Genomic DNA, 12,144 nt, shown 5'->3' with positions numbered 1-12,144 from the left:
ATAAAAGTGACTTATATACAGGTACATCATTTTTGGTTGAAATATTTTCATAAGATTTATGGAATGTTTTGCTGCACATTAGCCATCTAAAGAGTGTCCTTCAGATATATTACACATTGTGCATATTACACGTTGTTGCATATTTAAAATGAAGGGACATTGTGAACATTGACATTTTTATTGTGATTTTAATTTCTAAAGAGAATGATTCATGATTGGGGAGTTTGATTCAAACTGTCTGCCAATGAATAGATAAAAAAATGTGATTTAAAAATTCAACTCTAACTGTTTGATTCATTCATTCATCTGTAAAATCATGTTAAAGGACAACTCGAATTTTAAGTTTATCTTGATCGTTATATCTTTGTGAGTACAGTCTATAGAAGAAAAAAAATGAACTGGATTGGTGCTTGCAACACAGAGTTATTACAGTTAATGCCCAGAGCCCTCCCTCAGCTAAAACGGCAGCTTTGGGGGCATAAACGTAAAGGGTGTCTTTGTGCCTCTTAACAGACACAAAATGCAATAAAATTGTCTGTCCAACAAGAACAGGGCCCTTACATGACAACGAGATGAGTTTAGCCACTTAGCCATTGTTTAAATTCACCTGTTTTAGACGGCTAGCTGATGTGTCTAGCTGTGTAAAGGACAATTCGCCGGAGTTGTCCTTTAAATATACTACGTTTTAATATACATATATAACATGTTCATATATCTGCTACATTCAAAATGTATATTTAATGTAGCAGATATATGAACATGTTATAGTAAAACATTTGATATAATTTGTTTTAAGAAAGTGTTTTATTAATTCTGACTTTTTTCTCTCACAATTGCGAGCTATAAAGTCAGAATTCTAAGATGTAAACTCACAATTGCATGATATAGTCAGACCTCTGAGATATAAATTCACAATTGAGTGATATAAAGTCAGAATTCTGAGATATAAGCTCGCAATTGCGTGAAATAAAGTTGCAATTCTGAGAAATAAACTCACAACTGCATGGTATAAAGTCAGAATTCTGACTAAGAAAAGAGTCAGAAGTCTGACTTTATATTACACAATTGCGAATTTATATCTCAGAATTCTGACTTTATAAATCGCAATTGTGAAGAAAAGTCAGAATTGTGAGATAAAAGTTGCATTACTCATTTTATTTTTCTAAAACATTATATGCTGCATGTGTAATGTATTGTAATAATGTGATTTTAGCTAAATTGTCTAACTTTGTTCTCGAGTCAAATTAAGTTTGTGAAGGATGGATACACTAATGCCACACAGATAGTAGACATGTAGAGTATTTAAATGCGTTTAAGGCAAACGTGCAGTTTGCCTTGTTGCTGATGAACAGACTGTCTGTCTTCACCGTTCACTCTGTCTGTCTCTGGTTTCAGTTGTTGGAGATGCTAAGGAAATAGACTGGTTTGCACCCAATGGGGACAAGCTCATGCCAGGGAGACCAGACATCAGCATCAGCAAGACTGACGAGTCCTCGTCAACGCTCACAATCTACAATGCTAACGTCGACCATGCAGGCATGTACAAGTGTGTGGCCAAAAGCGGGGACAAGGAGTCTCAGGGCACTGTCATCGTAAAAATTTTCCGTAAGTAAAATGTTTGTGTTTGTATTTTAAGAGATTGTGTGGAATTGTGAGAAATTGTACTGGACTCAACAGCAAACACAACGAATCCTTGGACCTTTACCACAATATTTAATAACAAAATAACAGCACACCAATAATGAAAGCACATGTGGTATAAAGACGATCAAAACTGTGGACTGTTATTTGCTTTTACTACGAAAAGTTTTGACCGATTCTGAAATATGTTTCATGTCTTCATAATTATTTCATGCCGAAAAATGTTTGAAGCTTTGTTCAAATTAATTCATCTTTCTGTAACCCTGTTTTCGTCTACATGTTGCTCTGGGAAATCATCTATATTTAAATACATTACTATAATAATTGTTATTACTATAATAATATATAATTGTTTATAATTAAATATGAATTCATTTCATTATTAAACATTTATGTAATAACATAGATTACATTTTTTTAATAAATATAACTTGTTATATGAAATAATCTATAAATGTTATTTATTGGTTTTATTTAATTATTTAAGTTCTTCTTCTTTCAGGGATTTACCTTTCTATGCAATGTAACACAAAAAAATATTTCTTAGTATTTTGTCTCGTTTTTCATTAAAATTTGTAACAAACATAAAAGAACTGTAGGTGTGAAGAAAAAAGGTGTGTCGGATTTACATGATTTAATCATGTACATCGGTTCCAAATGAATCAATTAAGTAAAACAAGTATAATTTGTTCACATAACTTCAACATCATGGAATGAAGTAATTTTTATGTAACCGAATTGAGTAGTCTCAAAATGATTTTAATGTGGCTTCCTAACAACAGCGGTGTGCACAGGGGGGGTTGAGAACCCACCTCCTTAATCTAATCACAAGTTTGTTTCATTTTTGTATATTTTTGTGGTCACTTTGGTGATTTATAAGACTTATAAGCTTGCATTCTATATGCCAGCAATAGCCCGTAATATACATATCAAGTGCTATGTATGAAATGCTCTTTAATGACATGTGCTGTTTCAGTCCACAGCCTAATCAATCGCTCCAGTCTTCTCCACTATGGTAACCCAGTATAATTTAAATAGTTGTAATTATTTCAACATAATTAAACATTAAACACTATTAAACAATATAAAGTATCCCCCTTATCTAATTTTGCCCCAAAAAAACACATAAAATAACACTTAAGTTCAACAATTTTACTCTTCTCGTCAAGTCCCAAGCAAAGCATGCTGGGAACTACAGTATCAGCAAAAATCATGTTCAAGTACTTAATTGGTTCATATTTACCACAAATAATGTAATCTAGTAGATTGTATATTTTAGAGAATTGCATTAATCGAAAACAACGAAATCATGTTTAGAAAAGAAACACAATTTTGTTGCGTAGATAACAAATAATATGATCAAGTAAATTGGACAGTGTGTGTTTTCCAGTTTTTTTCAGTGAATATATTTTAAAGAATATATTTCAAAGAATTTTTTTTTTTTTTTAATTAGGTTTCTTTTTTAAACCAGAAATAAACCTTAAAACCAAACTGCAAACTTCTGGTCTCCGGAATCCAATACGGAAGTGAATTAAACTGCAATTCATCAACTGGCCATCAACTAGAGATGGATTCCATAGACCCCCTCATGTTAAAATGTCTAACTTTACAGTAGAATAAACATGTTAACAGCCAGGTACAATAAGTGGTTTTGGTCTATACGGCTAATTTTGCCCTTCATGACAACTGTGAGGGGGTGATTTTTTTTTTTTTTTTAATAACTCGTCCGTTTATTATATTAAGCCTTAAAGTTCTGCATAATTAAGGGCGTGGCCACTTGAGTGACAGATGGATAGCCGCTGATGTCACGACTAACCTTTAGTAAAACAGGCACCTCAGCTCCACCCACGTCCTGCCTCTTTGCCCATTTTCAGCTATTTAGAAGTGATGGCGACAGCCGGTTCGCTCGCTTTGGGCTTCAAAAATGCTTATCAGAAACCTACGGGTGACGTCACAGACACTACGTCCATTGTTTTATACAGTCTATGCTTAACCCCTTTTTTCAATGCAAAAACCAGAATGTTTTTCCTAGTATTTTGTCTTGTTTTCCATAAAAATTCAGAGTATTTTTCTTTATTGATTAAGTTTATTTTTTAAACCAGAAATAAACCATACACCTTCTTCGTAATATCTTATGCAACTTTGCTTTTCAAGCTTTTAGTGGAAAACAAGACAAAAACAGAGATTAAGAAAATAATTTTTGCAATAGTGGTACATGATGTTCTATGAAGTGCATTTCAAATGTCTTTTTCAGAGAAACTCACTTTCCAAAACGCCCCATCGCCTCAAGAGTTCAACGAGGGGGATGATGCTGACATCATCTGTGATGTCATCAGTTCACCACCCCCATCTATCATCTGGAAGTATAAAAAGACAAGAATCCAGCCTGCGACTGATGGTAAGACGTACAGTACCACAAGCAGATCTCTCTCTTTCATTTCCCTTGTGTCACACTCATTTTTCACTATCTTCACGTCTCTTGCTTTTTTTAGTATTCCCCATACTTACTTTTATATTTCCTGTTAAAAATCCGGTGTGAGGTCTCTTAGCACAGTGACAATGAAAAACTGCAATAATGAAGCACCTGAGTTTTTACTGAGAGAACTGAAGCACTCAAAGTTTTATGCTGTTTTCATCTGCACCGATTCAAGCCTCATTTGGATGAAACTATTTTAACCTCGGAGGGCTCCTCCCTCAGAGACCGCTGGAAGAAACGGCGACCGCAGTTCTCTGCTGTGAGACGTGAACTCACAGGCCTCTGCTAGATGAGATTTTCACTGCAAAACCACTAATTGTAGTAGAGCTTGAAAACCAAACTGCTCTATGTAAATAACACATTTTCCACATTTCTCCCGTTAACCTTTTCTGTGCTCTTCATTTGTTTAACTGCTGATCTTAGTATATTTGTATGATACAGCACCAAACATCCTAGCACAATCTACGTAACATACTACTCTTACTAATACTGCATTATACCATTTAAAACAAAATAGCAGGCCACTGTATACTGTGCACTAAATAGTAAGCAAGTATTAAATTTACAACATGTCAAGGCTAGAAAGCTGTGCTTTATTTTGCAAGATTTGTGTTTTTAATCGTTTTTAATATATCAGTACTGTTTTACTGTCTCCACAGAGTTGAAATATTATGTGCACCTTTACTTTGGGTCTTGAATACAGATAGCACTGCAGGCCCGGAAAGGCCCATAAAGATGATTTTATATGGGAGAAGATGTGCAGCGAGTCATTTTGCTGCCCAGCATGTAATGAGAGGCTCGTTAACATGGTCTCCTTACCTTACTCAAGAGTAATTACAGTCAAATTTTGCTTCCTCTCTCACTTTTTCCTCTCTCTGTTTCTATCTCACACCTACAGTCAGATTTAAGGTCTTAAGCAACAACCACCTCCAGATCCGCGGCATCAGAAAGACAGATGAGGGTGACTACACCTGCGAGGGCCGCATCATGGCCCGGGGAGAAATCGACTTCAGGGTCATTAAGGTCGTTGTCAATGGTGAGGACTCATTCTCAGAAACACCTGCTCTTTTACCTCACATGAAAACGGGAGCTGAGAGCCTATACACATTTACAACTACTGCATTTGAAAGCAGTACATATTAAATAAATTCAGTATAAAATTCACATAAATTCAGTGAAAAATGTATGCCTAAAAAAAGAAAAACTAAACTTTATTCAGTATTTTTCCATTGCACTCTAAAAAATGCTGGGTTAAAAACAACCCAAGTTGGGTTGAAAATGGACAAACCCAGAAATTGGGTTGTTTAAATTGGTCCATTTACTAGGGTTCAAATAACCCAATTTCTGGGTTTGTCCATTTCCAACTCAACTTGGGTTGTTTTTAACCCAGCATTTTTTAGAGTGTGATTAGTCTTATTTTGCTTAACCTTCTGGGTGCCACTGTCCACGTGCGAGAACATCATATTAAGTAAATTTCTCTGACACTGTTACAGTTTTAAACGGATAGTTCACCCAAAAAATGACAATTTGATGTTAATCTGTTTGTTTCTTCAGTAGAACACAAATTAAGATTTTTAACTTCACTGCTCCAATGTATAATGCATGTCAATGGGGTCTAATTAGAATTAGAATTAGACCCCATTGACATGCATCATATGAGTAATGGTTGGAGTCAAAAATCTTATGTTGTGTTCTACTGAAGAAACAAACACACCTACATCTTGGATACCCTGGGGGTAAGCAGGTAAACATCACATTTTCATTTTCGGGTGAACTATCCCTTTAAGTCTGGATGTCCTGTTGAATTTTTTTTTGTTATAACTCAACATCTCAGGAAAATGTTATGGGGTTTCGAATCAAAATATGACTCAAAGCAGGGGATAGATTTCATAGAAATATCACAATAAAGAAACGCAGTGAGAAATTAGCGCTGAAAAGGCAAGGAGAGAGTGACCTTATTGCATATGCATTTGTAGGAGTTTCCCTTTCAGATGCAAAATATATGGGAGGAGAGTATTTAAATGAATCATGCAAAGTGATTTACTAAAATTTGCGCCCGTCAATTTGCTGGTATTTGCGAGTCTTAAACCAGACACTAATGGGTAGATTGCATGGTCATTATGGAAATGATCCGGCTGCCTCCTTGTTCTTTAATTTGCAAGTCGTCAGTAGATCGCATGCAGAACTGTACACTCCCATCTGTTTTTTGTTTTTTTTGGGGAATTGCGCGCTCACGCTAATTTGCCCGTTTTTTTTTTTTTATCTGGCCCCAGGACTTAAACCATGATTAACATGCATTTTGGGAGCACTGTAGGGAAATAAATTAGATATCAATGTTTCTATAAAATATTAGATATTATTATGAAAATGTTGCCTACTATTATACCCATTATTATGATTATTGATTATTTTTTCATGACATGTTGCTCCAGGAACACATTAATATGCAAATCAGATACAGATGCATTGCATCGAATGGAAAAACCATGTATGGCCATTTTACCCACATATTGCTTACATGGTATATAAATTGAATTCTGTTATATATTTCATAACATGGTTGAGAATCATCTTTAAACAAAGCTAGGTTAAAAAAATCTGAAATCTGAAAATTGATTGGCGAAAAAAAGAAAAATCCCATTGTTTTTGCCTATACATTATATCCACATAGAGGACATAGCATAACATATGAATTAAATATAAAAATTGTTTTAAAGAATTCCATTTGTTTCTTATGCTCTAAACAATGATAAAAAACCAAATTCAAAATACTTTTTTCCCCTGGGTCTTAGGATGTTAAGTTCATATTTTTTTATTGATTTTATTATTATTATTATTATTATTATTATTATTATTATTATTATTATTATTATTATTATTATTATTATTATTATTATTATTATTATTATTATTATTATTTTAATGCAGTGTAATGGAATATATTCTCCCAAAAAGAAAAAAATCTGTCATTTTATTGCCTCAAGGCATGCTGAGCCCATATGCTCTTTTTGTCTAAGGAACATACAAGAAGAATTTTTCAAAAATCTTTGAAGATTCCCCCCATAATTGTAGTAAAAAAATTCACCTAAATTACTTTTAATTACCATTAAAGTAGTCCAAATGACTTGTTCTCTGTACTAAGAGTTCTGAAGCCAACCAATAACTTGCGTGACACAAAAAATGTACGTTGTTATTTACTGATGACTGGCTTCAGAAAACTTTATAATTTATATTTATAGTGTACATTTATGCATGTAGCAGACTTTTATCCAAAGCAACTTTTGAGACAAGTTTATATGCTAATTTATATTTTTATTTTTATTTTTTGGGATAGAGCTGCATATTAAGGGAAAATAACGTGTTTGTCCATTTTAGGTCATCTATCCCTTTAAAGTCAGTATTTACTAGAATGTTCTTTTCACCTTTCTCTTTTTCTCCCAGTTCTGCCAAGTATCAGGACCCGCTACACTGAGCTTAATGCCACTGCAGACATCAACCAGGCCGTGACGTTGGCCTGTTACGCAGATGGCTACCCAGAACCCACTGTCACATGGGCACGGTACGTGTCGTTTCTCACCCACTCTTTTTTATCTGTCTGTGCCAAAACGGCACCGAAAAAGTTCAGCCAAATCTCTGTTGGGAAAGCTAAGCTTTTCCCTCAATCCAGGGAGGGAGAGGGATCAGAGTTATTGGAGCTTGTAAACTAAAAGTGCTGTGAATGGCAGAGGCACCGTTTCATCCTTTCAGCTGCCGTTAGCCGTGGCAGCTAAGGCAGCTGGTAGCTTTCAGTATGGCTTTAACTCAAAACTCCAGTGACTTCTTTAACCAAGTCGTGACTGGCGCGGGAACGAGAGGACAAGATCGCATCAGGTCTGAGCTTTGCTTCGGGAGAAGGAGGGATAAGAGCACCTGCCACAACCTCATTTATTTTCCTCCTTCACTTGACAGTGCTGTCATTTGGGGGCCATTTGAAAATGTCACTCAATTGCTGCTGTTACAAGGAAAAAGAACAGGTATTTGGATCCAAACTTTGCATGACTGATTTAGTGTCACGGGGAAACCGCACACAGCATTCATCCAAATAACAAAGCCCATCAGCTTGATGTTTATGGCCTTCCGACATTATTTACAGCTTTTATGTTGGCTCCAAGACAGAGACGTGTCAAGAAACCGAAGATGACAAAGCAGATCTGCTTTTATTTTTCCAACTTCTTCTATCAGCATCACGAGAAGCTGTGCACTGCAGGATAAAGAATCCATTTCATGGGCAGGCACACTTTCTCTCTGTATTTTCTGGTGTGGCGATGCGGCATCATGTATTCATGACTTTGCTGAGCAAGTAACAGCTCGAAGGCCAAACAGTAAACCTATCCTTTCATTCTTTCTTTCTCTCGCTCTATCTCTGTCCTGCAGAGGTAATATCGTGCTGGAATCCAATGGGAAGTACAGTCTGAATGACGATGGGTCGGAGTTGACCATTAAAGACGTCCGTAAGCTTGATGAGGGAGATTACCAGTGCATCGCCAGAAACAAGGCCGGAGAGAAGAGTGAGGAAGTCGCACTCAGTGTATTTGGTAAGCGAAATAACTCTGCCATCACCATTGGAGCTGAACTGAAAACAAGTGTTTACATACGAGCTACCAGGAAAATGTTCTCTTCATTATGACCGTACAATAAATCCATTTAAAATCAAAATCGTGTTATGGCCTTGTGCGATTACTGAGCCGTGAAATGTTCCAATATTATAAAATGAATATCTAAACTGTATGCACTGCGCGTTTCAAAGTTGTGTCATCTATAATGTCATCAACTACATTCTGCACGTAAAGGGCTCATTGTCTAGTGTTTTCAGCATCACAGAGCAACTATACAAGTTACTATACAAATCAAATTGAATGATGACGCAGGCAATTTGTAGCACTTCATCAGAGAATAGGCAGCATATTAAAAACTATTGTGAACTTCACACTCAATATATAGGAAAAAGCAAAAAGGCATTCTATAGTTGTTAATGTTCTATAGTAACAGCTTAGTTGTTACTATTGCTATTATGATTATATTATTATTAAAGGTGCCATAGAATGAAAAATTTAATTAACCTTGCCATAGTAAAATAATAAGAGTTCAGTACATGGACATCACATACTGTGAGTCTCAAACGCCATTGCCTCCTACTTCTTATGTAAATCTCGTGCATTAAAAACACCAAGGAAAAATATGTCATTCTAAACATAACGCCAACTGTGATGCAATCGTTGGGGATCATTAATATGTACGCCCCCAACATTTGCATCTGTCCAAACATGTTCATTGTCAGGCGGAACTGACGGAGCCGAAATCATCGGAACTGCAGGTAAACAAGCTTCACGCAAGGATAGCAAAAACGGCAGCTCTCATGGACACAAATGTTATGTTCCAGGCTGTGCAGGAGACCTGAGGACTTTTCATAGCCTTCCCACAAATAAAAAATGTCAACAGTCAAGGTTGATGTTTGTAATCGGATACCACAACAATTTAATTGAAGATCGTTCGTTTGTTCGGCCCATTTCAAGCAAGCTTCGCTCAGTGTCTTAAACTGAAGAAAGTGGCAATTACAACTATATTCCTGCAAACAGTAAGTAGCGATTGTATCCACTTATTGACTCTTTAAACAATTTCTGATTAAATTGAAAGTTTCTCAGAGAGACAGCATTGTCTAGATAACGCAAGATGCTAGTACAGTAACAATAAGAAATCCAAGTACCATACCAAACTAAATAGTGTCTAATGACAAAGGGTAATATTTTTTTATTACAAAATTTAACCGTAGATACATTGCTTACAGCTCGTTCACTCGATCGTTCTAGCAAACATCACCTTTTCCACCATACAAGTTAAAACGACAGTCATTTGACAAGGCTATTCATTTTGTAAAAATATATATATTTATATTTTTGAGAACTTAAGTATGATGTTTTTGCATGCTTGTATTTCAGAGTACATCACAGTCACTGCGTAGCCTACATTGTGACTAACATTATATAAACATGCAATATCGTTGACGAAAAAAGACGAGTCATCACTGGTTTTGGTTTTGGTTTTGTCTGAGGGAAGGAAGAGCGTTCGTGCTTGCGGTTGCCAGATTTCAGTTATTTAAATCCCCCAATCAAAGCTTTTCTGTGAAAAGAACACGTATACTATCCAGTGTTTTACCTAAACATGTACAATCTGACAACCATATGCACGCAAGCTCTCTCTCGCGCCCGGATAATCTGAAAACACCAATAAACAAGTAGGCTGCATTTTAGCAATCTCCATTTGAGATTTTCTGCTTAAAGTGTCATTCATTCGTTCTGTGTTCTGTCAGGACGGTCAGGACTCGTGAGCCACTTTGCTGAACAACTAAAATGCTGTGTGCTGTGAGCTGCTGAAATAAGCCAATCAGAGCAGAGCTCAACATTAATAATCATGACCCTTCCAAATAAAGCAAAAAGTGATCATTACATCCTAGGGACAATTTAAAGGGTTGTAAATGGACCTGTAATTTTTGCCCTTAAATAAGCCACATACTATCTATGTAGATATCAGAGAACAATTTAACACAGTTTCAACTCATTCTAGGGCGCCTTTAATAATAATAATTACAATTGCGGGTGTATAGTAATAGTATATATAGATATATAAATGTATATGTTACTTGTTTATGTGTGATAAATCTGTATAATAGTTTACTATTTTACATTTTTATTATTAATCATTTATATAATTATTATTTATACGCTATAACAGTGGTTTTCAACCTGTGGGCCGTGACAATATTGCACTGGCAATAATAATTTTGTTAACATATGTAAAAATGTCTAATTAAATATTAAAATTCAACATTTAATAAAATAACAAAAAATAAATAATAAACTGTTATGCTCCCTGATTGGTTGTGTTAAGAAAAAAACTCAAATTTATCTACCATACTTTTGCTGCATACATTTTCTGTAGGCTACAGCAGACTTAAAGATGGATAAATGGTTGTCTTCAGCAGTGCCTGACAACAAAAAAGACTAAAAATAAAGCACTGTTGGAACTTAAAATGAAGACAAAAGGCCTAGCTTCCTAGTTTATAGTTTAAAGGGATAGTTCACTCAAAAATGAAAATTGTTATCATTTACACACCCTAATGTTGTTCCAAACCTGTATGAGTTTCTTTCTTCTGCTGAACACAAAAGATATTTTGAAAAATGTTTGTAACAAAGCAGATCATTGACTACTATATTTTTTTCCCCCACTATGGTAGTGAATGGTTGCTCTATCTGCTTGGTTAGAAACATTCTTCCAAATATCTTCTTTTGTGTTCAGGAGAAGAAAGAAACTCATACAGGTTTGGAACAACATGGGGGTGAGTAAATGATGACACAATTTTCATTTTTGAGCGAACTATCCCTTTAAGCACACTGTTGAACCTCAAAGCTGCCGTTTCAGTTGGATTTCGTGCCTTGTTTTTTTTTAATCATTGATATCAAATTTGCATGAATACAAGTTTTGAAATGTTTATGTCGCAGTTCAAAATTTGTATTCCCCTTCATGCAGAATTTTTTCCAGAAACCATGGGCACTGCTTTAGAGCGCTTTGATTAGAGCCAAGGCAAATAAAGTAAATCAAAGTACTGCTCCAATGCATTCATTAAACAAAAGTTCATCTTTTGAATTATAAAATATAGCAATGCGTTGATTAAATATTGAAAGTGGCCAGCCAGTGCAGCACTCTCGTCTCATCAACTTAAGTGCACTGTTTTGGTGTTACTTGTAAAGGCTCAGTAATTGCACAAGAAAAAAAATCATTGTTTGTTTTCCCTTACAGGAGAATATCCGCAGTCTATATTTTGAGTTTTTGTTGTGTGTGTTAACAGTGCAACCCAAGATTACGTTCCTAGAAAACCAGACGGCCTCTGAATTGGAGGAGCAGATCACACTAACTTGCGAGGCCACAGGTGACCCCACCCCCAACATCATCTGGAGCTTCGGTCGTCGGATCTTCACAGAGAATGAGCAGGT

The 12,144-nt window shown here is 35.5% G+C and overlaps 1 protein-coding gene across 6 annotated transcripts in view; it reads left to right on the top strand.

Annotated features, from left to right (window-relative positions):
• Positions 1 to 12,144, top strand: part of ncam1a (neural cell adhesion molecule 1a) — a 274,586-nt gene that overhangs the window by 174,240 nt on the left and 88,202 nt on the right. For all 6 annotated transcript variants that reach the window (XM_067424257.1, XM_067424256.1, XM_067424258.1 and 3 more), the window contains exons 3-8: positions 1,396 to 1,605; positions 3,896 to 4,039; positions 5,016 to 5,153; positions 7,559 to 7,676; positions 8,531 to 8,691; positions 12,000 to 12,142. In XM_067424257.1, coding sequence (XP_067280358.1) covers positions 1,396 to 1,605; positions 3,896 to 4,039; positions 5,016 to 5,153; positions 7,559 to 7,676; positions 8,531 to 8,691; positions 12,000 to 12,142 — 914 coding nt within the window. The remainder of the gene's footprint in view (positions 1 to 1,395; positions 1,606 to 3,895; positions 4,040 to 5,015; positions 5,154 to 7,558; positions 7,677 to 8,530; positions 8,692 to 11,999; positions 12,143 to 12,144) is intronic.

The sequence above is a fragment of the Pseudorasbora parva genome, chromosome 18 (assembly GCF_024679245.1).
Source record: "Pseudorasbora parva isolate DD20220531a chromosome 18, ASM2467924v1, whole genome shotgun sequence".
Classification (NCBI taxonomy): Eukaryota; Metazoa; Chordata; class Actinopteri; order Cypriniformes; family Gobionidae; genus Pseudorasbora; species Pseudorasbora parva.
This window is presented reverse-complemented; position numbering and strand designations above follow the sequence as displayed.